Source organism: Solea solea, chromosome 20, assembly GCF_958295425.1.
Source record: "Solea solea chromosome 20, fSolSol10.1, whole genome shotgun sequence".
NCBI classification, from domain to species: Eukaryota; Metazoa; Chordata; class Actinopteri; order Pleuronectiformes; family Soleidae; genus Solea; species Solea solea.
Genome location: NC_081153.1, coordinates 15,105,286 through 15,132,480, shown reverse-complemented (window position 1 = coordinate 15,132,480; position 27,195 = coordinate 15,105,286). Strand labels below are relative to the sequence as shown.

Below are 27,195 nucleotides of genomic sequence, written 5' to 3'. Positions count from 1 at the left end.
CAAGAGCACAGGGGGAGGGGTTTATGAGGCAGACTGCCTTCTCAAGCTCATAAGGAAACTGGGTCAAAGAGACCAAGTGAAGAATACAATGTGGATGTGGTTGGATACAAATAACAAAATAACAAAGGAATTTTTCAGGAGCCTCAGCTTCAGGAAAGAAAGGAGAGAGACCACACAGCAGAAATCATTTCAAACTGAATTTTTGGATTGATTATGACTGTTTTTTTTATATATAATTTCTGATAATTAAGTGGATCAAGCATCTTTGATTGCATTCTGATGAGAGTGACTAGTGAGCATATACTTTTTGAGAACTGTATTTGATATTTCAGATTTATTGGCCACCCACTGCCTTTCATGCTTACATGTTAAGTATTTTCTCTTAATGTTACTTTCACACAGTTAACATGATCCAAATAACCTTCACTTACTTACTCATATTCATATTCTAATAATCCACAATGTCATGTGACCCACTGTCTCCAAACCAATGACAAATAGTATTTACTACCTCAGACCACTGTGGAGTACTAAAGAATAATGAAGAATAAGCCTTTTATATGTACTTTAGGCAAGGGCCTTGCTGTGCCAATCTCAGCTGACATAGGGCAAAAGGTGGGGCAAACCCTGGACAGGTCACCACAGGGACACATAGAGACAACCATTCTCACACTCACACCTATCGTCAATTTTAATTCCCACATTGCATGCCCACACTATTAAGAAATATGATTTTTGTTTTGTCCATATTGCCCAGCCCTGGATTGTATATAACAAGTTGATGGAGACTTCTGGATGAGACCAACCCAACCGTGAAAATATATTGAATAGCCACCAGGGGGCGACTCAGCTGGTTGAACTCTGTTTTAATGGAAGTCTATGGGAAAATTAGCTTACTTAGCCAATCTAGTGCAAGCGACATTAGTGACATGGAATATATTAACATTCAAATCCCCGTGTAAAAATAAAGTTGATTTATATGGTATATTGTTCAACTGAATTTATTTATTCTCGACCTTTTTGGGTTTTCTAGATGTCCCTGAGTGAACGCAGACAACCGACCAATCAGGTGACAGCCCTCCGTGTGACAGTTGGTGGTACGCATGCGTAGAACTCTTTTCTTTTTGGCAGCAACAACAACACTCAGAGAACAGGAGAGAAGTCTCGCCCCTCCACTCTCAGCAGCAGCGGCAGTAGCAGCGATAGCAGCGGCAGCAGCAGCAGCAGCATCACCGGCTCCGGGTGGCAGAAAGGAGGATGGTCCAGCAGAAAAGCAATCTAGGGTGCGAATGACAGTGATACGCTAATGGCGTATGATTTCCGTTGGTTAACGAACGTGCAACTGGCAACCAAGTATATCGACCGTGTAAGTAAAACGGTGTTGTCGTCCTGCTGTAGGTAGTTGATGCTAACAGAAAGCGCTAACATAAACCTCAGAGGGACAGTCCGCTAGCTCCGGTAACCACAGACAGAAGGCTGGCTCTCTTTGGGTGTGTGTTACCGTTTTCACCTCACCGCCGTTACGGCCGTACAGAAGCTTGTTCTTGGACAATGAACACCAAACAGTCGCTTTCTGGTCGGTGTCAGTGATTCACGTAGACTGACAGCTTGTTGAACAAAGGAGCTTTAACCGTGGGGCCGCGTGGACAGAACCACGCAGAGAGAGAAGTGGGCTGCTGTTTGTGTTTGTGCTTTATTTCATGCTGCTGACACATTTCTTCTCCCAGGGATAACCACACGAGGTCTGACCTGAATTTTGCTGTTACACGGTCACTCAGCTCATTATCGTAAATGCCGGAGTGGTTTTGAAGTTGCACCGTGTTTCATTCTGAAGCTCTTGACTTTTACTCTTTCATAGAAAGTTCTAATGTTTCTTCTGATAACCTCTCCCGGGCCTCGACTCGAGCAGAAGCAGCAGCAGCAATGAGATCCACCCATGATTTGGTTAAGCTGTTTTGAGTTAATGTGTATCAGCTGACATCAAGTTTGGATGACAGCAGTGTCAGTAAGCTGCTAATGTTTGTTTAAAGACATTTTGCAGTGTGAGTAGCAAAGTGGTGACGGTCTATTTGACTTTTAAGCTTTTGGCAGTGAGGGATAAATGCTGTTATCTTGTTTCGTGTTTAGGGTTTGGCTGAATATAGCTAGATTGTAAACATCTTATCAGATAGACCGTCTTTCTGTCAGACAGACAGACATGCTTTATTGAGCCCAAAACTGGGGAATTCAAACTGAGAAAATTGGGTCAATTGAATTGACTGAGGTTGCATTATAACTTGCTCTTTGTAGCTTTTTGTAATAATTTGCCTTGCTTTCCAGAGGCAGCTGTCTTGTTCTGCCATGATCCTACTGCAGCCCAAACAGTCAAACCAGCATGAGCATGTGTTTACTTAATTTCAGGAACGTACATTTCACCATAGTTCCCTGAAGCACATGGGGAAGAGAGGGGTGAACACAGGAGTCCACTGTTGTTGTAATTGGCTCTTGCACCATTAGAGATCACTAATTCTTGCACACTGGACCTTTAAGCATTTTACATCTTCTTCTCCTTCTAATAATAATAATGATCATTTCTGATAGGCTGCGCACTTACAGAGAGAGCTGAAGTGCTATGTTGTTTAGGTTTCTTTCCGTAAAGTCTGCCATCAATAAAAACTACTCTCTTGTGTTAAAGCAGCACAGTATCATATGACTATTTTTTCATATCAGAAATTTTTTCTTGTGTCTGGCATTTATCAGGTAAATAATCAACTGTACAAAATATAAAATATGAGACAAAATTCATTAAATGTAAAAAGGAGTAAAATATAAGACACCTTCCCAAAGGACAACAGATGTCTGACGATGGGTTATTGGCCTTATAGTAGTCAAGTTGAGTACACCAGTTCAATCTAGTGACTTTGTATCTAAGTGAAGTATTTAAAAAGTTTTAAAACTGGCTCAACCCTAGTCCAGACTTACTGTTATTCAGTATGAGAAACAGTGACTGGCAGAGATACACAGAGGAGTGAAGTGAACTGGAAGTAAACCAGTGGGCACAAAACAGAGCCAAGCAGACAGACTGACCTATTAACTATCATAAATCCACATCATCACCAACCACTCATCCGGATACACACACTTTCTCTCACTATGGCGTACATCACAGGAGCAGAACCTACAGCATATTGGCATTATGTGTCAGATGTGGCAGCTTCTGTGTGACCCGTATGTCTCCCTCTGTCAGTGTGTGTTTTCCCTGTCTGTCACTGCATGGAAATGGGAGGTAGATGAGAGGAGCCAGCCAGCCGCGCTATTCAAATGTTCCAGAGCTCAGCCAGCCTCTGGCCAACTGTAGCTGGGCTAAAAGGGGCTCTTTGTGAGGGCCAGACAGATGGCCATAGAATGAAGACTGTAATGATACTCTCAGCGGCCCAATACACACACACAGTCACATGCACAGACTCCACTCATTATAGGTTGTAATGGTGTCTGCTTGTGTGTGTTTAAAGACAGGGCAAACTACACGTGTTTGTGTATGTGAAAGAGAAGGACAGAAGGAAATGTGGCGGAACACATTGTTAAAGATGGAGATTATTAACAAAATGTGGCAGAAGAGAAGGTGACGGTTTAGTTTGTGTCACAAATATTTCTTTTTGCTGCACAGATTATGTTGCTTTATGCATTATGTTCCATGACATAATGGAGTTTATAATTCAGAGGCAGATGGGGAAGGTAATGAAAAGATCATAATAATAACTTATGATTCTGCCGCCAGTTTATAAGCTGTTGCCACGTGGGTTCACTTGGCTACATCAGTCACAACTGTGTTTCTTTGGTTTAGCACATAAGAAGCAATGGAAAACTGGTTTTGACCCAGTGTGTCAGTGCTGCTTGGTTTCACACTCCAAAACTCATATGTACAGTGTTATGTAGAGGAACATATTAACACTTTGATACCGTATGTCTAAACTCTTCACAAATGAAATCTAACTGAACTCGCAATGTCCACTGAGGTAATATAGACTGTGTCTTTCATCAACTGACTGATAAATCGATGGCTTGGATATCATCAGGTTTCCTCTGTGGTCTCTGTGCTCTTTATAATTATCGCTCTATCTTTCTCTCTTCTTTCTTCTGTCGCTCTGTTTTCCCTTCCATTTCTGGTAAGATAACGTACTTGCTGCAGCACATCAACTGATCGATGGATGGACTGATTGATTGAGCCGCTCTCTCCCTGTCTCACTCCTACCATCTCGTATACCCCTTTAGCTCCCATCCTCTCTCCAATCTCTCCTTTTTCATACTCAAATACGCCTTACCCCCGCACACATAATTATTTTCTCTTATGTCCCTCCTTTCTATCATTTTCCTCCAATAAATCTTGCTCTGTCTCCCTCTTCTTGCAGGGAAGGATAACACTGAACCATGTTGCTCTAAGTTGTGACCTGTGGTGAACGGGGGAGGAGGAAGAGGAGGAGGGAGGTGTAGGCAGGCAGGCAGGCAGAGGGGCATCTGCCACAGCTCCCTTGAGGTGGCATATTGCAAGCTTGGGCGATGGGCAACACAGCCACCAAGTTCCGCAAGGCCCTGGTGAGCGGCGACGAGGCCCTTGCCTGGCAGCTCTACGAGGGCAACCCTCAGTTCAGGGAGGGCCTCGACCCAAATGCATCGTACGGGGAGCAGTACCAGCACAACACAGCTCTGCACTACGTCTGCCGCCATGCCATGACGCGTCTACTAAGGTAAAACTCATGTTTTCTCTTATGCTTAATTTTGTTTGTTAATTTAATGTCATTAATTTCGAGGTTAGGCTTCATAGTAATAGCAGTTATCTAACATAGTTACGTAAGCAGTGAGTCAAAACAAAATTGAATAATACTTACTCAGCTGCAATTGTTCTGTAAATGTCACAACTTTCGTAAATGTGTTTTACCTCAATTTACCTTTTACACTGGCGTACATAATGTATAGTCACTGATGTCACTTAAACTGATGTTAAAGTGCATTAGCAACGAGGTGTAACTACACCATCACTGTAGACTGATTTTTATATTTCTAATCAGGGTTACCTTGAACTAGGCTTTAGAATTCAAACTTGTGATGTTGAGAAAGATCTGGGCATCAATGTATTCTTTGAACCAGAGGGTCTGATGTTAGACTGTTGCCTTGCACTCTGGGATTCATATTCACACACACACCACCAGCATGTTCATCTTTCAATGTCATAAAATAATCTATAAATGACGCTGAGTCGAACAAGACGTATAACAAAGGGGTCAATCTAAAAAGCATATGCAGAGCAACACATCAGTGTGTCATTTCACCCCCTGCAGGGATAATTAAGCTGCTGGCCATGACGAAGACAGCTGATTCAGTGACTCAATTCAATAGCCGTCCTCGCCTCCTCCTCCTTCTCCTTATCTTCGCTCTTGCCCTTTCTTTCCATGATTACAGAAGGGGGTGGGTCAGAGGAAGCTGTTTGAAAAGGCCAGTCAATTATCTGTACATCTGCATGTGTGCACACATGCGTGTGTTCTGAGCGGGAAACTGTGACTCCACATGTGCTTAATTTGTCCAAGTCTCAGAACATAACAGTGAATCAATCGCTGTGCTATTTGTGTCCCTTCCCACTAACCTATAATGGGCCAGAGACGTGCTGAACGCAGCTTTCAGCTCCTGACAAGTATCATAGGAAATGTTTCTTTGTTCCAACTGCTCAGCTGGACACAGGCAAGCAGAGAGACGACAAAGAAATCTCAGACAAAATAAAGAGTCATGCAGGACGAGCGTGGGCTGGTGGATGCAGTCTGTTTTTCAGATTATTTTTAACATGTATCCGCTGCATGTTTACATTCTCTACTAGATGCTTCTTCGTTTGAATTGGCTTGTATTCCCATGAGATGTGCAAAGTGGGAAATGACAAGTGGACCTATTATTGGAAAAAGGGGTGTAGTTGAGGAAGTGTAGCCTTTCCCCTATAACATCTGATTACTTGGTATTGCAGATGTGTAAATAACAACTCTGGACTAAACAATGATTTTTTTTTCTGTTTTAAGAGGCAAAGATATGCAAATGTATTTATCGACATACCACAACTTCCCCTTTTTGTTATGCATAGGTCCTGTGTGTTTCTCCTCTGACTTTTCCTGCCATTGTAATGTCATTGTACTGACTGAACGATGCCTGACTGTTGCAGCAATATGACAGCCCCCCACCTGTTGATTCTTGTAGACTGATATTAGGGCCATTCATACTGAACATGGGGCTTTCTGTGTGTTGATTTGTTCTCAAGTGATTATTGCTGTGTGAGTGAATTAGCAGTGGCTTGTGGCTGGCCGGATAAGAAGGTCATAAGTGTAAGAGCAGGAGCAGCAGTATAAGAAAAGGCTGAGGGGCTGCTCGATCAGGAGACAGACGGACACTGTTTGTGTCACTAGTGGCTGCTTCTGCTTTGTCTTAATTGCAGAGAGCTGGGAGGGTGAAGTTTTACAACATTTCTTATGGATTCAACCAAAGAAAATTCAATGAAAGCTGTTCATTTTAAAATGTTTTTCATGATAAATTTTTCTGTGACGGTCTTTGTTTATTTCATTTGCAAAAAGAAATAACTTTTTCTCTGCATGTGTGCAAAGGCAAGAAGATGGAAAAGTGAGCTTTTAGGATGAAAATTAGAGAAAGAGAAAGGGACGTTTCTAACATGAAGAAAAAACTCAAAGATACAGGAGTGGGTGGAACTAAATAAAAGTGGAAACCTAATTAGTAAATTGAGGTTTTGACAGACAAAGAGCAGAAAGAGGAAAAAGAAAAACAATTTACTGAACAGATCTGCAACCACAGCTGTGCTCCCAGTGCAACTGGCACATCCATCACCATCTGTGTGTGTTTGTGTTCACATCCGCCAGTCGGTATGTCCATTATCTCAGAGATGTTAAACAGAAATAGTCAATATCTCCTCACTCTGTCTTTCCTCCTACCCACAAACACTCTTCTTATTACCATACTCCATCTATCTCTGTTAAAGTGAGCTTTACTTTTCTCCTGCTTCCCTTTCATCATTCAATTCAAAGTTTATTTCTATCTCACTTGTAAACCTTTTTGGTTATTTTGTTTTATATATATATATATATATATATATATACTGTATATATATATACCTTTTTTTTTTGTTTGTTTATTTTTGCCTGTATGTGTAGGTCCTTCCTGTTCAGCAAAGAGGGGAACCCCAACAAGCGTAATGTGCACAATGAGACGTGCCTCCATGTGTTGTGCCAAGGCCCGCAGATCCTACTGCTGCCAGAGGGAGCGCTGTTTCCGCGACTGGCCCGACCTCAGAGAGATGAGCAGCGCCGTGCAGACTGTCTCCAGGTAGCGTCAGCAAAGACAAACCCACATACTTGCATGTTTGCGAAGAATAACACAGGTTTTTTTTCTAAATTGGCTTACAGGGGCGCTGCACTTTCTTTTTTTTATGTGTGCCCTCTTACCAAAATGCAGATTGAGGGTTGGATTCTATTCATTGCTGCTTTACACTTCGGGATGGGTACCAAAACACACACACACACATTCGCCGTCACATATTCGATGACCCTACATATACCTTGTCGGCTGCCAACGGCCTCACAACCAATTCAGCACGTTGAATCGGTGCTGTCATTTGTCGAAGAGAGAAAGAGATCACTGTCATTTAGCTCCTGCCAACCAAATCACCAGAAGGGGGCACACACCCAGAGCCTCATGTATGATCCCTCTTATCATAAGTTGTAGCATATAGATGTGAATACAACTTGACATGGTCATCTGGAGCGCACATGTAATGACCCAGGGACAAAATAAACAAGCACTGCAGTCTATATTTGCTGCCATCAAATAGGTCTTCTGGTTTCCTTTTTCAGTGACAAATGCAGACTATTGCTGCCTGCAGCTATCCACACAGAAACAGAACAAAACATAAACTATGTTTTCCTTTTGTTTTATAAAAAGTTTCATTTCAGGAAATGTCTTCATCCACAGGAAACCCCCCCCCCCCAAAATGACTCAAACACTGTACTACATATGCCGGGCCTGTAAGTGGCACTGTAACGCTGGTACACTAAAAATGGAGAAGAAAAGAAAGAAAAATTATAAAGCAAACAGACCAAACAACAGTGTTGGCAACTTGGTGACTTTTGTCGTTATATTTAGCGACATTTCAGACCCCCATTGAATTTTCTTCAAAAAAGCGACTAGCGACAAATCCAGGGACTTTCTGGCATCACCATAATTACTTTCCGAGAAGAGAATCGCCAGTTCTGCCACATGAGTGAGCTTCATCAAGCTCTATTTACTGGGGGCAGAGAGTCAGTCTAACTGTAGACGGAGAGAGAGAGAGAGAGACAACCACTGTGACCACACAGACAAGAACGAGCTGTGGATGTGCAGTACAGCTGACCGTGTGTGCAGAACAATCACTAATCTGTGTTGTTCATTCAAGTGTGTGTTTTCTCCTCCCCTCATTTTACGATTCAGTTTCACTGTTTATCTTCAACACTTAATTTTTTCTTCACTCCTGTGCCTGAACTTGCCGAGGACAGGACGTGGTCTAGCAATATCTGAGCCCTTTTCAGTCTGGCCCCAGTTACTTTTCATCGAAAGTCAAGGGCCAAGATAGGGACAGTGAATTCCAGCGCAAGAGAGGGAGAGGTGGGACTATGACATTATATTTTCCCAAAGTAGCTTATTCGTTGTCTACACGGAAACGCAAGGGCAGTGTTTTGAGTTTTTCCCAAAACACTGTCCCAAAATACTGTTTCCATGTAGATGAAATGCCAATACGATAAAAAACCTATACGGATTTACCTACATTCGTCTCTTGGTGGACAGGCCCCAAGTTCCCCAACACCAGTCTGAGGCAGCATCACGATTGAAGGTCTTTCTTTGCTGTCAGCCAACCATCAGGCGGTGAATCCCAGGCCTTAGCTTATTAAGCGTATTTGTGGGTTTCCTTCTGCCAGATGATCTTAAGCTGGACTGGGGCCAGGCTGGAGAGAGGCCAGTATGAGAAGGCCAACGTCAATGCCACCGACAACCACAACAGCACCTGTCTGCACTACGCTGCTGCTGCAGGCATGAAGAGCTGTGTGGAGGTGAGAGGAAGTGCTCTAAAATTTAAACTGGCATTACATTTTGCTAACAATTTGTGTGCAGCAGATTTGACTGTGTTCATTAAGATTTGATTTGGCAAAGATCATTGAAATAAGTAGGCTGTGTCAGTTTTTGATTGGGAAGAAAATACACTTCTTGAATTAAAATGCACTTTTCTTGAAATCCATCTTTTCATCACTGCCCATTTCCCTTTCTCCAATGTTTTTGTTTTCCATTGTAATATCTTAATATTTTCTTTTTTCTTGGCCTTTCTCACCATTTTTCCTGTCTCATGTCTTTTGTTCTCTCCTTACCCCTTCCTCCTCCTTCCCTCTAGCTGCTAATCCAGAGTGAGGCGGACCTTTTTGTGGAGGATGAGGATAAGCTGACGCCATGTGACCATGCCGAGCGGCATCACCACACTGAGCTGGCCCTCAGCCTGGAGTCGCAGATGGTTTTTTCCTCCTCTTCGTCTCAGCAGTCAAACTCAGACTCACATGGTGAAACCAACCTTCTGCAATACAAGGAGGTGAGACCATAGTCTGGGGTTTTCCTGCTGGCCTAACTTTTATAGATAATGTGTTATTTTTCTGTTTTGTAGAATCCAAGTTAAAGTTTGTACAATGCAAGATTGTACTATAATAAATTATTTGAAGTTTCCAATTTCAAATAAAATTAAAAAAAATCAATTCAATTTCAATTCAGGGCAAATAGAGGACTTGTCAGTAAACACAATACAAGTCTCCTATATTCTGGGGCTTTAGTGAAAGTAATGACATGATTCTGCAAAATCAACTATAAAGCAAATTAGAAAAAAACTGGCTCTACTGCTAACACTCGTTCTGCATTATCTTACTCATTCAGCTTTTGCTGAGTTCAGCCAAGTGATGCCAAGCAATAAATTAACACAAGTCACTGCTGCTTGAGTCATGTTTGAGCTCTACGGGTCTGTTAATTCTTTGCATTTACCATCTAACACTCACTCTCAGATGTTACCAAATTGTCAAAGTCTTGTTTCGACAGTCGTTCGTCTTCAAAAGTCAACACTTAGGTCATACGGAAACAGGTTTAGGTGAATAATACGCACACTTTTTTTGTAGGAGAGGCTTTCTGTCCACACGGAGACGGCGTTTTAGGACCTGAAATAGTATTTTTTGAAAACGCCTAACAGAGTGGGAAAATCTCAAAATGCCAGCCTCACTTTTCAGTGTATACGTCAAATACGCTACGATGACATCATATCCTGCAGCTCTCTCTTGCGCTGTCATTCATTGTCTTGGGTTTGGAGATTGTTTTACCAACTACTGTCAATTTAAAGTAACTAAAGTCAGCCTGAAAAGACGCTAGATATGATTAGAACACGTCCTGTCTTTAGAGATTTCACACACAGGGGTTGAATCGTAAAATGATGAGAGGAGAAAACAAAACCTATTTTTATGCGAATAAACAAAACGGATCAGTGATTACGTGCGTGTGTGTCTGACTCCACCCGCAGTAAATACAGTTAGTTGGATCTCAATAGTGCGGCAGAATTGTATTAAACCTAAAAGTATTTAGGTTTATGAGAGAAAGTGGGTAGATTTGTCACTAGTCCTTACACAGGATCTATTTGAGTGCACACACCTTGGGTCACACCTTTTTCTCATGATGTTAGTTGAGCAAAGTCAAACAGTGGCTGCTGCCAAATGATACTGGCCTAATCTTTCATCCTGCAGACAAATTTATGCTAATACTTAATCTCTTGTTGACACTACAAACCTTCTCCCCACACTCACTGACTGTAATCCCAGTCCTTTTCATCTCTCACATGACCACTTACACTACCTAAACACCAAGCAGATCACAATTTCATATTTTGTCTTCTGGTTGTGGTATACCTTATTTTTGTCTCATTAAGTTCCCTCTGACATAGTTCTTCTCTTCTGTCCTTCCAGCCATATGAAGGACTAAAGCTTCAGGACCTGCGCAGACTGAAGGACATGCTGATTGTGGAGACGGCAGATATGCTGCAAGCCCCGCTTTTCACTGCTGAGGCACTGCTCCGAGCACATGGTGTGTTTTGTGTTGTGTGTGACATTCACACCACTGCAATGTGATTGCAACATTTATGAAAATACAGAAGTAAAACACATTTTTTTTCCTGTCTCTAAACTTGTGTGTAACCTGGTCTGTCTGTCTGTTTGTCTGTCAGACTGGGACAGAGAAAAGCTTCTGGAGGCCTGGATGTCAGACGCCGAGAATTGCTGTCAGCGCTCAGGTGTGGCCATGCCCACCCCACCACCCAGCGGCTACAATGCCTGGGACACCCTACCCTCACCCCGCACTCCTAGGACCCCGCGTTCACCTCTGACACTCACTCTCACCTCTCCCACCGACAGCTGTCTCACTCCTGGAGAAGACAGCCTCGCTACGGTGAGACACAGGAACTTTAAATAGAACAAAATGTTTTGTCGCTAGAGATTGTGGGACAGGTGGTGGTGAAACTAGTACACGAAAGCATACAAGTTGTATCTCTTTCTAAATGTGATGTGGGAGACGTGTTAATATGAGTGAATGGACAGACTTCTAGCATCTTTGATTGTAGTTAAACATTTGACAGAATGTAGAGTGTCTAACTTGTTTATCTACAGTAAGTTAATGTCTAATCTAACTCGGGCAAAGGTGGTCATTTATCCTGCTGTCTGTTTCTGCTGTTTAGGCAGGTCATTTGGTTCTTCTCATTTGTCTGGCTTCTAATTGTGTGTCATCCTCTGGTTCCTTCAACCAGAGGATTTTTGGTGCATTTTAGTTGTTCTTCACAAATGAAGAACAACTTTCCTTTTTGGTATGGGAAGATCACTGTAGTTCCTTGATGTGTTTGGGAAAGGGAGGATTAAGTGGACTAGTCTTCAGTTTGTTTGGAAACATGTATTCCAGCAATATACACAATGACATAGTGTCCTCCCCCTGAATATAATGAATGTGATGACGGGGCACAAAGAATTGAATCTTAATTAAATGGAATGTATAACAATTGTATAGGTGCTGTTATGCAGGGTAAATGGAGTAAATGATGTCATTGTTCTCTCTTGTCTCCTTGCAGTGTGGTATTTGTCTCTGCTCCATCTCTGTCTTTGAGGACCCAGTGGACATGTCCTGTGGCCATGAGTTCTGCAGAGCCTGCTGGGAGGGGTAGGGGCTTGTACCTTTTTATGTCTTAAAATGTGTCTGCTACCCCTTTAGTTGTGTATAATTTTGTCACACGTGTGTCTTTTTCTAAGGTTCCTCAATGTCAAGATTCAGGAGGGTGAAGCACACAATATTTTCTGCCCTGCATACGAGTGTTATCAGTTGGTTCCTGTGCATGTGATAGAGAGTGTGGTTTCCAGAGAGATGGACCAGCGCTACCTGCAATTTGACATTAAGGTAGAAAGTCAGCACTCATACAAGAGCTTGTCTGTTACTTTTTTCCCAGTGGAGTTTTTGTTTCTGCATCTTTGCCTGTTTTCTACCCCCTTGCTTCATATTATTATTACATTGTGTTTGTTTCTTCCTTTTTTAAAATTTGATTTGCCCAATCACTTCTGCTCTTTATGCTCCCTGTGATCCAGCCTTTTGTCCCCTTTCTCTTCTTTTGTCAGTCATTTGTGTCCTCACTTGCTCTCCCATCGCTCTTTTGTTCCAGGCTTTTGTGGAGAACAATCCTGCCATCCGCTGGTGTCCCGCAGCACGCTGTGAGCGGGCAGTGCGGCTTACCCGGCCAGGCCCTGGAGACAGTGACCCACACGGCTTCCCCCTGCTGCCATCCCCAGCCGTCGATTGTGGCAAGGGCCACCTCTTCTGCTGGTATGCTTCATAGTTTAATGCCTGTACAAACATGTTTGCATAAAAACAATAACAGTGATATAAAAAAACTAGTCGTAATTCTTTCTTTTTAAAGCATAAGTCATTGCAAGTCACACACTTAGTCCTTTGTTTGCTTTTATAATGGACTCAACACTCCTGAAACAAGAGGCCACTGTGCTCAACATGACAATTGCCGTTTGTAATCTTTATAGGTATCTTGAAAGGAAAGTTGTGGTACTCAGTCTTCATGTTATTTATTTTACAACACTCCGCTCTCTGTTTATAACACTTGTGGTTTACAGGGAGTGCCTTGGTGAGGCCCATGAGCCATGTGACTGTCATATGTGGAGGAACTGGCTCCAGAAAGTCACAGAGATGAAGCCGGAGGAGTGTAAGTCTGTCCCTTTTTTTTTTATTGTTTTTGTTTCCAGGAATTTTCACTGTTACTCTGGATGTGCATCTCAGCAAACCAGCACAACAATGAGGCAGTTAACAGCAGCTGTCAGGACAGTCTTCCAGGATGTGTCTGATTTATTTTTAAACAAAGTGACAGGTGTTCAGGTTGATGACATTTGCCAAATGAGAGCATGTGTTTGCCAGAGGGTGTATCTGCAAGGCAGGTGTTGGCCAACTGATATGTAGTTTCACTGTGTGTGTGTGTGTGTGTGTGTGTGTTTTATCTACAGTGGCAGGTGTGAGCGAGGCCTATGAGGATGCTGCTAACTGTCTGTGGCTGTTGACCAACTCCAAACCATGTGCCAACTGCAAGTCTCCCATTCAGAAGAATGAGGGCTGCAATCATATGCAGTGTGCCAAGGTGTGTATATATATATATATGTTCACAAAGCTTTTTACTGAAGGTCCAATGTGTAAGATGTCGTGTCATCTACTGGTGAGACTGTAGGTTTAGAGAATCGGAGAACTGTGTTGTTAAATGTGTTGAATTTTAGTTGCAAATACTAAAATCCTATCCCCTCCCTCTCTCTCCCTCTCTCTGTAGTGCAAATATGACTTCTGTTGGATTTGTCTGGAGGAGTGGAAGAAGCACAGCTCATCAACTGGAGGCTACTATCGCTGTACTCGCTATGAAGTCATCCAACAGCTGGAGGAGCAGTCCAAGGAGATGACTGTAGAGGTACAACACCCACACTTAGTTGATACTGTGAAGCTCTTTTTTATGTTAATATTTTGTGTAATATATGTTTCCTCTTTATGTTTCAATAGTTTATATGCCTAAGATTATTCAATATACTTACACACACACTGATGTATTATGTGACTTTTGTTACAGGCAGAAAAGAAGCACAAAAGTTTTCAGGAGCTAAATCGTTTCATGCACTATTACTCTCGCTTCAAGAACCATGAGCATAGTTATAAGGTAATGTCGCCTCAATAAACAAGTTCATAACATATTAGAGCTGACTTTAATTTCTTAAATACTTGTGAATTCATACCTTTTCTCTCGTCTTTTGTCATTAGTTGGAGCAGAAGCTGCTGAAAACGGCTAAAGAGAAGATGGAGCAGCTGAGCAAAGCTTTCATCAGCCGTACGTTGCTCTTACACCGACTTCCTGTCGTTGGCAGGAGCCGTGTCAGAAAAGTCTTCAAATGTTTGTCAATATTGTGTATACATGAAAATGATTGATATGTTTTATCATAAAAAGCAATCATCACGCTGTCCATGTTAATTGCTACAAAGAAGTGGGGGATTATTTTATTTCTGTTCATAAATGTTATTTATACATTCTTCTCATCCTCTGAAATAAACCCAATCTTTATGCTGCATCTGTGTTTTTCCACTGCAGGTGAAGGGACTCCTCCAGACACACGGTTTATTGAGGACGGTGTGTGTGAGCTGCTGAAGACGCGGCGCGTGCTGAAGTGCTCTTACCCATATGGTTTCTTCCTACAGCAAGGCAGCACCCAGAAAGAGATATTTGAGCTCATGCAGGTAATCTGATAATGACAGTGTCTGGCGTTTACACATCCAGTACAAGAACAAGATGGACAACATTAAACCCCCTCCAGCGATTATGAAAGACTTCTGTTAACTGGACTTTGCTGATATTACAGTGATGTATCATAGTTTTATGGAAAATGTGTAAAATGTCTATGTTTTTAAATATAAACAAATGTCAATTGAGCTCACACAACTCTGTTTATACTGTCAGTTACATAGGACTCTCTTAATGTATTCCTCAGTGTAGCACTGTTTAAAACATGAGTCGCCTGGTGACATTGTGCTAGTATAAACACAACATGTCCATGAAAGGTTTAAGAAATTAATTCTACTGCTAAAAAAAACAGAAACACAGTACCGCCCACCAGTGTATAAACAAAAAAGCTCCCTCAGTCAAGTCTGATAGTTGTGCTTGACACAGCAGAGCCCAGAGCAGAATAATAACTACATTTCAGCATTGAACGGGCCCTCACACATCCAATTTGGAACGTCAGAGTATAGCAAATGTTCATGTAAATTAAACGATGTTTGTTACTCAAGGCGTGCTTCCTGTCGCCAGTAGGTGGTGAAACGATTTGCCCTGAAAACAAAAGATGAAAAACAGAATGGGCAGAAGCCTGCTGCCATTCCTGCAAACATGCTTTGCTTAAATGAGTATTCTTCAGACGTTTTTCAACATAGCCATTTCTGATGTCTTAACATTGCTGCGTGGAAGTTGAAAGTCAAGCCCTTTGCTCTTTGTTTTTATTCTGTGTTTTCTATTCTCAGACCAAACAACTATCACTTGCAAAATTGCAATGATAAATTTTTAATTTTCTAATTAACAACTGTGTTTGTTTTTTCAATTTTCAATCTTTTTGAACGTCATACATTTTTTTTCTGATCAACAGTTATAATTAATAGTGTTTTTTTTTTTTTATCTCCTTCAGACTGATCTGGAGATGGTGGTGGAAGATCTGGCGCAGAAGGTGAACCGGCCATATCTGAGGACGCCGTGCCACAAGATAATCAGCGCAGCCCGGCTAGTGCAACAGAAGAGGCAGGAGTTCCTGGCGTCCGTGGCTCGTGGCGTGGCCCCCAACGATTCTCCTGAGCTTCCCCGCAGAAAGTACGAATAAACACATTCACCATTAACTTAGCAAAGAAAAAAACAACACATTTTGAGGAATTGGCTGCCTTGAAAAAACACTGACGGACATTCAGGAGATGGTACTGGAAAATCTTTTGTTTTATCTTTCAGCTACCCTGGAGGATCATGGGACTGGGAGTACCTTGGTTTTGCAACTCCTGAGGTAAGTGAATGTCATACTCTCACATCTAACACCAGCAATCTAGCTTTTTTTGTTCTGCTGACGTTTCTTGCCAAGATAATGCCACTTTCTAAAAATTGTGCTGGTACAGTCAGTGGCCTACTTCTGAATGAGGTCATTACTGCACGGCTGCGGCTGTAGCTGATTTAGTGCACCTGTGTTTTTTTTTGTTTTAAGATGGGGAGTCGTCACTCTGTACTGGGACCTGATCAAAGAGAGAGACCGTCACAGGTAATGCACCATCGCCACCTGACACGTTATGCAATAGATTTGTAACTCTGCTGCTTAGAGTTGGTTTCGCAATGACCCAGTCTGAAATGCTCTCCTCCAGGATTATGCTGACATTCAGTACCGCCGTAGACACAGGCCACGGCGCAGAGGAGAAATGCTGAGTCTGCTCAACCTTAGAAGCAACAGCAACACACCAGAGACCAGCAGGAGGAGCGACAGCACAGGTGTGCAAAACATGTTTCATACCTCCATATAAAGAACTATTTTTACAAAAGGGATTACCTAAAGGGACTGAAGGTGCATATACTATATACAGGTTTACTGTATGGTACTATTTATACATGTACAACAAGTCATTTTTAAACACTGCAGCAATACTAACGATGCATCCCAGTCCAACTCCATTCCCTGCCTCGTTTGTAAATTTTGACAGCCAGCTAATGGGATTTTACTTTATTGCTTCATGAATCAGATCTTTCAAAGCCCAGAGGCATTGATGACTGGGATCAACTGGCGTCCGAGCCACACAAAGCTGCACTTGTTTTAATGCAAGGTTTTCTTTTTTCTTCTTCCAGAAGGTTCAGAGAGGAGCGAAGGCCGCAGGAGAGTGCTGGGCTCGCTGGATGAAGATGACCCAAACATCCTTCTGGCCATCCAGCTGTCACTCCAAGATTCCCGCAGGGAGCGAGGCCTGGAGGTAGGGAAAGAGGGGAGAGCGGAGCTGGAGCGTGGACTGGACAGGGAGCCTGGTCCAGCAGGAGACCTTGGTGAGGTGGTGTTTCACTCCCTCAACGCAGATGCTCCTCCAGGAGCCAGAGGCTCGTCCTTCCCCGCTTCTCTCCTGGATCCTCCTCGCCCCCCTAACAGGACAGACTCCACCTCCCAGGCTCTCACCTCTAACCCACTCCCCCTCCCTCCCCCACCCCCCTCTCTCAGTGCGGAGCTGCTGGAGTTGGGAGATAGCCTTATGAACCTAGGTAACATAACCACTCCATACGACCTAAACCCGCACACCCAGGAACAACTGTGCTCACACTACACGTACTGCCACAGTCCTCTCACTGCTGACCCTGCGTACAGCGACCGCAGCCATAGACAAGATCAGAATGCAGCGCTCGACCACATCACCATCATAGATCCTCATTATGACGGCAAAGAGCAGAGTTATTGCCACTCTAGCAGTTATTTGGTGGAAGAACACACTTCCTCCAGCATACTAGATCATATCCCAAACCCCACACAAAGCCACACCCTTCCTTGTACTTATGACCTGGAAAATGCGGCCACATATGATGGCAATCAAAAACCAGACGGCTGCCAAGAACACAGGGGCTCTTACACTCAGGAGTGTCCCGCTGCCTACGCTCTTGAACGCCTTCCCAAAACAGACCCTCAGCCCCCTGCCCAGTTGTGCCTCCCGTCTACAGAGCTTGAGCCGGATCTACTGCTTTCACCGGTGATCCCCCCAGGGGGCCCTTTAACACCCAGCGACCCACAAAGTCTGGACGCCCTTGACCCCACAGCCAGTGCCCAGCTGCTGGACAACATCATGGCCTGGTTCAACAACAACATCAACCCACAGAACAACCCACAGAGCCTGGCCCTCATCCCCTCCCCGCCCACCACAGAAACTGAGTCCTCCCCCGACACACACACCGAGACTGAGAGCCAGGCCTCCAGGGCCGTGACCCCCGCCCCGTTCTGGCAGCCCCTGGAGGGTGAGCCAGATGTGGACACGGAATCAGTAAGTCCCTGTTCAGGTGCTGCCGGCGTGGACGGCCCGAAGACACCGAGACCCAGCACTCTGGAGCTGGAAAACAGAGAGGCTGGCAAGGAGAGTGTGGATGGAGGGTGTGTGGCAGACCTGTCGCTGGACGAAGCGCACACACACCCTTGCTCGCATTCCCAACATGGGAACAGCCCCACACACACTGCCCTTGCCACAGAGACAGACTTAGACCATGTTCCTCAGCTGGAGGTGGACCAATCACCTGAGGAGTGGGAGGAGCAAGTACACCTGGTGTGATGGAGTCATATTTTGAGAGAGAGAGAGAGAGAGAGAGAGAGAGAGAGAGATGGAAGAGTGGAAAAAAGTGAAGCACTAATGGAAACGTGTAATGGTCAATGACACTTCAGTGAAAAACAAAGGTTTTAGTGGGTTCAGCGTTCACTGTATGTATTATATTGTATGTAGAGAGGACAAACGCCTTGCAGACTGTCCAGTAAAGATGATGTCATACTTAAGTTTATTATTTTTATTTAAAGTGCTATTCTTAAAAAAAAGAAGAAAAAAAAGAAACTAATGAGTGTTCATCAATGGAAAGCTACTGATATCACCACCACATAAATGCTGCACATGTTTTTCTTATTTTTCTATTGTATTTAATTTATTTTCCTGCCTCCTGTGTGTTTTGTTTTCTCTGTTTGGGGTGAAGTTTTGGTGCTGCTGAAATCCAAACTTGCCTTGCATACTCACACACACACACACACACACACACACACACACACACACACACACACACACACGTGTACGCACGCACACACACACTGACCCAACCACGAGCTTTTGCAGAGCTCCAAGAGCCAAATATGATAAGTGTAAGCTTGGAGCTTGTTAGCGTACTGTACAATCAGAGGGCCTAATTCAGATTTTTGGACCTCCGTGCACACTGTGCCTGCTTCAAGAGAGCCAACACACACCTGAACGTTCCTTTTCATTAGGCAAGGTTGTCTGAGTTTTGTGGTAATTCCGTCTCAATCTACAGAAGATAAATGGTTTTCTGCAAAGAGATCAGCCTCTGCTACAGTAGGAATTCAGTGTTTGGCTCAAAGGCACTTCAGCATCACAGGTGCTTGTATTCAGAGTGGATTGGTCCCTTTTTTTGTTGGTTGTTTTTTAAACTGCTCACTGCACCATCACTGCACCATCCTGCTACTCGTTCAGAGTACATCGGAAGGAGATTTTACATCCAATGTGTTTCTGAAATATTTTGTTTATGTTCACCATGGCTCAGTTTTCACAACTGTTTTAAATTAGCAGAAGACTTTATGAATTGAATAAAATGTTTACACACTTAAACAATGAAAACAACTCTCTATCCTGAGGCAACTGAATAGCATTACCTGGAAGGGATTACGCTGATCCTCAATCTGAGCTGACGCAGGTCAACTACTGTAAAAGAAAAATCATTTTTATACCTTTTGTTGTTCTGATCATATCTATTCCACCACTGATGCTAGGACACTGTGCAGTTGTTAATGACTTGGATAAAGTTGGGTTTTTATTGTCATTTGTCAATTTTCTCAGTCTAGAGATTAATTTTTTCCTTTTTTTTAATCAACAGTTTTTGTTTATTTGTTTGTATTTATTAGTTGCATTACTTTTTAAAACCAGCTTAATAATTTTAGCAATGAAAGTTAATGGAGAACAAACCACTCTGGCTGTTGCCATAATACACTGAGGCTCTTGATGCACTTGTTCTTTCAGTCCAGGTTTATCTTCACTCAACTTCATTGACACAGAATACAGGTCCATGTTTTACCTGATCAATCAGCCTCATATCAGTTCCCGATCAATTATTCATACGTTGCGTTTCTATTTTTTTTAATTAACAGCCACTTTATCTGGATGTTGCCCAAGTCTGGTCACCTTTTGTTTTCGTTTTTGAAATGTGACTCGGACTCCTGAAGCGTATCCGTAATCATTTACAGAAGAGTTGATTGAGTGCTTGATGCTTGTTTGAAGTGAACTACTACGACGACACCTTTCCCCTCTCTGTGTTGAACATTAGGCTGTGAATGTGCTGAACAGGTTTTGGGTTCTGATGGAGACATTTCATGAAGCCTGCTGAGAGGCGAGTGTCTCAGACTTTGTTCACTGCTTCATGAACAGGACGACTTTAGCGTTGCATGGTGTAAGAGTGGAAATACAGAGTCTGGGGTCTTTTTATTTGCATAAGCATGCCGTTAAGAGCATTGCACTAATCCAGTGCTGTCAGGCCAGATAGAGAATTATTATTATTTTAATCATGTTTTTATTTTATTTTTTGTTTCACGGCGTCAGGGAATGGTCCTGTGCCATTTTGTACTCCATATATAATATTTATATTTTAACTATCCCTCAAAACAGCAACAGCAGAATAAAAAAAAAGAAAAAAATGAAATAAAATTGCACTCTCATTGATAATACTTGATACATTCCCAGTCGATCCATGAGAGAGGTTTGATGTGTGGCCAAAACTGTAAAAGTGTCAGTGCAAAGTTTACTCTCAATAAAAAGAACTGAAAGTGTCGCTACACATTTTGTGTAATTTGCTCTGTGGCAGCAGTTTCACTTCAACTGCAATCTGCTTCAAGCTGAAGTTGGCCGCTTTCATGGTTTCTTCTCCTTGATCCATGCGATCACTGAAGTATTTTATACTCCATATTGAGTCTATCGTACAGTCTACAATCAAGTAAAATAATTCAACATTCTGTGCATAAATATAATACCGTAGATTTACTCAGTTGATTCCAAGTTTTTAAAGGGATTTTCAGGAACAAGACAAAACTTAATCATTTATTTCATATTGAACTACTGATTGCCAGTACTTTCCTTAAGTAGTGAAACTGAATGAATTAAAAATGTAGACATGTCAGTCTCTACTACTGGAAAGGGAACTGAACCAATCAATGTCATATCAATCAAACATCTCTGTAAAAGATTAACACATAAATTAACAACTCCATTAAATGTTTTTTCCTCCAAATCTACAACTACAGCCTGATTCAAGCTCCTGAAATTGTGGACATGCATTTATTATTATTTTTTTTTTTCCATTTGGAGTGATCAAATTATTTCCATGAACACACCAAACAATTTTATACAGTACAGTATATTCATACTGAAGAACTATTCAAAATTGTGTCAAACTGTTTTTTATTTGTCATGGAAACTTTTAACAATATACATTTAGAAAAGCAACAGCAGAATTGAATAAAAATAAATTGACTTTTGTTGTCCAAATAATAAAAGCACTATATATTAAATAATGATGTATTTACATAATGTCACTGCATAAAGATATGTAAACACACCTGAATTGTCTCCCCACAAAAGTTTGAAAATATGTTTTAATATTAAGTATTTAGTATTTAGTGCTTCATTAAAGATACTTAGATATTGTTTTAGTATTATGTGCAGTAACTTAACTAATTTGCACATGACAGTGTCATTTCTGTTTGTTTTTATTATGATTAAATGAAAGTGGTTTTTTGTACTTTCTGTGTTAAAATTGATTTTTATTTCTTTGACATCTGGGGGAGAGAAGTGACAGACAAGGTGGCAACAAGGTACACTAATATAGATTTGGAAATTAGTTTAAGCAGAACTTAAATGAAAATAACACGTTTTTTGTGTTTATTTATTAGTAGTACAATTTGATCCACACTCCACACCAGATGGTGGCAGTAATCCACCAAATCGCCATAAAACATCAGAGAAAAAGAAGGAGAAGAGGTGACAGTCCCTGCCGCCACCGCTGGGCGGCGATGTGGTTACGTGAGTAATCGAGAAATCCATGGCAGTGTCGCTGTATTAATCTGACGTGACGTCATACGAGGGCGACCGAGACGTGAGTTATACGACAGCGGCCTGTACAGTTTTAATCAAGCGTCGTATCGTTTGTGTGCGGTGGAGGATTCTGTGTTTAATTCCTCGCCATCATGAAACTAGTCAGGTACGTGGACGTGAACAAAGTCGATGTGTGTTACTCTGTGGTGAAAGATGCTGAAATTACGTTGGTGGAGGCGGATGGATGTAGATGTTACCGGGGACGATGCCATTGAGGCGGGAAGCTCAATGAATGGAGGCGGATCGGTGCTGTAATCGCCCTGAAACAAACGTTCACACCAACACGGCGTTTTTTTTAAAGTTAATTTTGATAATTATGGCGCCGGAATAACAGTTGTTATGCCTGCTGACTGGCTTTTGACGTGTAAAGCATACGCATATATAAAATAGAGGCTCCGCTTCGCCATGTTTGCCTTTTGTTTTGGTGCAGTTAGCTCGACTGCTAGTAGCTAACACCGGTGTTCTGTCGAGTTTTGATGCTCTTTCGAAAAAAAAATGCTACTTTGCGGCTTCCCAGCTCAGGTGCAAGTCTCACCGTGTTATGACATCTTAATTTGTGCGTTTTAATAAAGGTATAAAGTAAGAAGTGTAAGTGTTTTGATAACTTGACTCGGCTATTGTATCTCTTCTCTACCCCACCTTTCTCTCGCCCCGATTTTCCCTTTCACCCTAACCAGTCGAGGCAGATGGCCGCACATTTTGAGTCTGGTTCTCACAGGTTTTTCTGTTAAAAGGGATTTTTTTTTTTCTCTCCATTAATGCCTAGTGCTTGCTTGTTGTGTAAATTGTTGGGTTTCTCTTCTCTATAATATTGTTATGGATTTTGCCTGACTAAGTATGTACAGTGCCTTGAGATAATGTATGTTGTGATTTGGTGCTATTCAAATAAAGTATCATTGTTTTGATTAAATATTTCAGGGGGAGCAAATCTCCATAAGCCAATATCACCAATCAAATATTGCTTCTTCTCACTCCATGAACACTGAGAGTATGGGGAGTGTGTTTTCATACTCTATTATACCTTGGACAACTTCAGATCACATCTTCTCATTGTGAATATTAATCCTGTCCATTATCTTCCGTTCTCCAGGTTTTTGATGAAACTCAGCCATGAGACGGCTACCATTGAACTGAAGAATGGCACCCAGGTTCATGGCACCATCACAGGTGAGAGTCAGCTGGTGTAATGTAGGGATGCACGATATGCTTTTTTTCACCTCCAATATTTAAAGGTTTAGAATTGCTCATTTATTTAATAAGTGTGCACCAGTACAGCAATCCTAAACAATAGCTTCACAAGCTTGATATACATTCAAAGTAAACAGTCAGTTCTTTGTTGGTGGTTTAGTTTAGTACAAAAATGATTTTAACATCCAACACAAAAGCAGCTGATTAAACCAATAGGTTCTAGATAGAAGTCCTTCGTTACCAACAATATGCATTGTATGTGCAACGCAGCCTAGACTACACACTCTTATGTTCTCCATCGCCTTTCGCATGTTGCTGGAGTTGTCCCTCAGAATCACATGGACTTTGCTCAAAGGAACTTGACACTTGTCAAACATTTCCATTAGGTTAGCTGCAATCGCATCAGTGGTGTGTGACAGACGAAAGTCTGTTGTGTTTAACATTGCGCTGTGTCTGTGTGGCACGTAACACTCATCCAGCCAGTGAGCTGTTAAACTTAAAAGTGACACAGGGGATACATCAGAGCTCCAGATACCTATAGTGAAACTCGCCACATTTACTGCACAGGTATTGCAAATAGCTGTCGAGTTTGTTGGCTGAGGTAGTGTGAAAAATTTCAAAATAATTTATCCTTTTGCTCACTTTCATTTTGAAAACAATGGGTTAGGGTTAGTGTGGGCTTAGTGTGTAAACAACGTGGGCTTCCGCACAGCGTGTTGCTTGCATACGACATCAATCGCACAGCATAGAATTAGACTGAATAGATCGGCCGCATTGTACCCGATCTAGAATTTTCTTCAATATCGGGACCGATGCCTGATACAAATATCGAATCGGTGTATCCCTAGTGTAATGTACCGATGTGTATCGAGATTATTTCCATACAAACTGCTGTTACAGATTTGTTCAGTCCTGTTAAAGCATAACGACACAGCTCATCGGCTTGTTCTTTAAACAGTGTTTGAAGTCACATTTAATGCAAACTGGTCTACAGTTTAATAAATACAAGCACTCCGATATTCAAGTTGTTTTAAGATGCGTGTGTGTGATACTACAACACATCAGACAGCACCTTTACTGCTCTGACTTACTTCTCTCCCTGCTAGTGGTTTCCTGCTATTTTTGTTTTTTCTTGTTTTCATACAAATCTGAACAATATGCTTTAAGAGTAACATAATTTAGAGAAAATGAGATGCAGTCCAATTATTTATGAGGGATGGAAATAACAAAAATCAACAGAGGTTCCAATCGTTCTCAGTAGGTATTATGCAATTATTGGTCAGAGTGCCGCTACAGGAAGAGACGTCCGACACTGAAATCAAACCAAACTATTTATAAATCCTAAACACGTGGGTTAATCACCTAAAACTACCAGGAGTCAGGTGTATTTAGCGACAGCACTGCTGATCGCGAGCTGCTTCACAGACCCTGCCACTGTATTTCAGTCTAGTGACTCGACTGTACCTCACAGCACATTAATGCATCACAGTCATAAGCATAGAATGAAGGTGAAATTAAATGGAAACAATGTGTCCCCAGACATTAGTGTTGTGGCATCTACAAGATGAAAACCTGGTGCTAACATTACTCCCACTGTTAAGTGAAAGTTAAGAGTTTCATGAACATCAGCAGATTTATCTTTAACAGTTTGCCAGCACCCTTCTCTACTTATAAACACAGGTACAGTATTAACATTATCTCCCTCCCTGTTGGTTATCTAACCAGTGAAGTACTGTCACCATATAGTGTGCGTGTGCATGAAGGTGTGTGTCACGGCACAGGGCACAGTATACTCACAAGAGTAGACCACAATACCAACACATTAGCCTATGACTTTTTCTTGTTTAGAATACTTTACAGAAGAATAAATGTATATAAGAATATTTTTTTTTATTACTATTTTTTTAAAGCCAACCCATAAAATGGTGGTGCTGAAGGCAACGCTTTAAGTATTTGTTAAATATTACCTAAGTCTTGTGCTAGTGCACCTGAATGAAAAAGTTAGTCACACCAGTGCTAAGCTGGTCTGGGGCCCTGGTTATTTCAAATGAAGCAGGACATTTGCTGGTTGTGGAAGTGTGGATTCTCCAGAGTTTCTCCTGCTGTGTTCTCATGATCTCACTTGGATATTAACCCACAGTACCAGGGAACTGTTGGGACCAGGGAACTGTTGGGACCAGGGAACTGTTGGGACCATCTCACGAGACTGTCCAGAGCTATGTTTGCATGTTATTGCTTGTCTGAAAACAGTTGTAGTGTTCTTTATAACTAATACAGTGTATCTGATGTGCAAATTAAAAGTGGAACCACACATTTTCAGTTGTGATAAGTTGAATGGCCGTGCAAGTTTTCTTTAGACTTTGTGGCAAGACATTTTATACGTGCTGAAACAGTCAGGTCATTTACGATTGGAAAAATTGTGACTAAGCAAGGGAAATGCTTAATAGATGTATTTCCCTAGTGTCAGCATGTGTTTAAAGATGTTGCAAATAAACTATTCAAATAAGCAAATGCAAACTTAACAAACAGGGTCGTCCTCAAATCTTCAACTCGTCCAAGTCCTTCACAATTTTGTGTTATTTATTCAAGTCAGTGTGCAAGAACAAAACATACAATGAAGTGTTTTCACATTAATGCTGTTTCTCTGTTCTGTAGATCTGCCAGTGGTTCATCTTTGTTTACATTCTGATTTAGGTGTCGATGTGAGCATGAACACTCACCTGAAGGCGGTGAAAATGACCCTGAAAAACAGAGAGCCCACCCAGCTGGAGTCACTTAGTATCCGTGGCAACAACATTCGCTACTTCATCCTGCCCGACAGCCTCCCACTTGACACTTTGCTGGTTGACATCGAGCCAAAGATCAAGTCCAAGAAGAGGGAAGCAGGTAAGAATGGAATTCGAGACCAATGCTGACAAAGATATGATGATTGTGATTTTGATAAATGTGCTGACTGTTTCTGGTGTCTCTTCTCAGTTGCTGGAAGAGGACGAGGCAGAGGAAGAGGCCGTGGTAGAGGAAGAGGACGAGGCAGAGGTGGTCCAAGAAGATGAACACCGGGCCTTCTCTTGTCTTATTGCCTCATTTTTGACTTGGTTGTTTTTTGTTGTTTTGTTTTTTTCCTCAGACAGAAGCTTTGTTTTCCTACTGTTTTCATAACATGACTTAATAAAGTGTCTTTGAATAGAAACGACTTCCCATTTGAAATGCTGTATAAATCAGAACAACGCAGTTGGCTAACCCAAGATCTCAGTCTGTGCTAACTAGATGTTTCTCTTCTGGGGTGTGGTGAAATTTCCTGTTAGACGACACTCGGGATCAAGTGGAATGTTCTTTTTGGCAGTTTTTAAAGACGTTAACACTTGTGCCCTCACTTGTGACCACAAGTTTCACGTAGGAACCATCAGTACATTCCTGTTAACAGACTAATGGACTAGTTTTAAATACCTTAACGCATAACTAGGCCGCATTACTTTGTCATTCAATTAGTCAATATTTGATGAAATGGTTGTATTTGAACAAGACCTGCATCCCCTTCATAGTTTCGAATTGTATTGCAACTCAATACACACACAACTCTTGACTGGTTCTGAGTGCAACTTGTATGTAAGCAAACATCCATATGTAGTCTATATGCTGACAAACAGAAATAGAATAAAAACAGACTGTATCTGGATGTCTTTGTCACAAACAAAAACTTTTAAGGGGAAGACCATCTCATCCTGTGCTGGTCTACTGGAAAACAGGCATGTTTACAGTAGTTTAAGAGAAATTTCAAATTAAATGTCCCATATTTGCACTTGGAGAAAATGTCAACTTTGAGATGCAAAAAAACAAAATATTCCATGTTAAAAGTCCCATATTCGCACCTTTTTATTGGAAGTCATACTCCAACAGTATCTATGATACTGAGATGTAATAAAGACATAACTTCCCATAAGTTCTGTACAAAATTGACTAGGTTGTGTT

General features: G+C 41.8%; 2 protein-coding genes across 4 annotated transcripts; both read left to right on the top strand.

The window, feature by feature from the left end:
* Window positions 1–1,125: 1,125 nt before the first annotated feature.
* LOC131447523 (ankyrin repeat and IBR domain-containing protein 1-like) lies at window positions 1,126–21,285 on the top strand. 3 transcript variants are annotated; one of them, XM_058619348.1, is made up of 21 exons: window positions 1,126–1,366; window positions 4,389–4,724; window positions 7,176–7,347; window positions 8,973–9,104; window positions 9,440–9,631; window positions 11,037–11,154; window positions 11,294–11,514; window positions 12,185–12,273; window positions 12,363–12,507; window positions 12,767–12,927; window positions 13,230–13,318; window positions 13,614–13,744; window positions 13,928–14,062; window positions 14,219–14,305; window positions 14,407–14,536; window positions 14,732–14,877; window positions 15,816–15,994; window positions 16,127–16,178; window positions 16,374–16,427; window positions 16,528–16,651; window positions 17,003–21,285. In XM_058619348.1, exons 2-21 carry the CDS (start codon window positions 4,537–4,539, stop codon window positions 18,451–18,453), a joined length of 3,996 nt encoding a protein of 1,331 aa, XP_058475331.1. In that variant the 5' UTR covers window positions 1,126–1,366; window positions 4,389–4,536; the 3' UTR covers window positions 18,454–21,285. The 3 variants fall into 3 exon arrangements, with proteins under 3 accessions (XP_058475331.1, XP_058475333.1, XP_058475332.1); XM_058619350.1 differs by having other exon boundaries at window positions 14,407–14,473; window positions 17,003–21,283; XM_058619349.1 differs by having other exon boundaries at window positions 1,127–1,283.
* Window positions 21,286–21,997: 712 nt separating this feature from the next.
* Window positions 21,998–26,419, top strand: snrpd1 (small nuclear ribonucleoprotein D1 polypeptide). The gene is made up of 4 exons (XM_058619049.1): window positions 21,998–22,144; window positions 23,129–23,205; window positions 25,921–26,112; window positions 26,203–26,419. The coding sequence occupies exons 1-4, from the start codon at window positions 22,131–22,133 to the stop codon at window positions 26,277–26,279; spliced, it is 360 nt and encodes a 119-aa protein (XP_058475032.1). The 5' UTR covers window positions 21,998–22,130; the 3' UTR covers window positions 26,280–26,419.
* The last annotated feature ends 776 nt before the right edge of the window (window positions 26,420–27,195 follow it).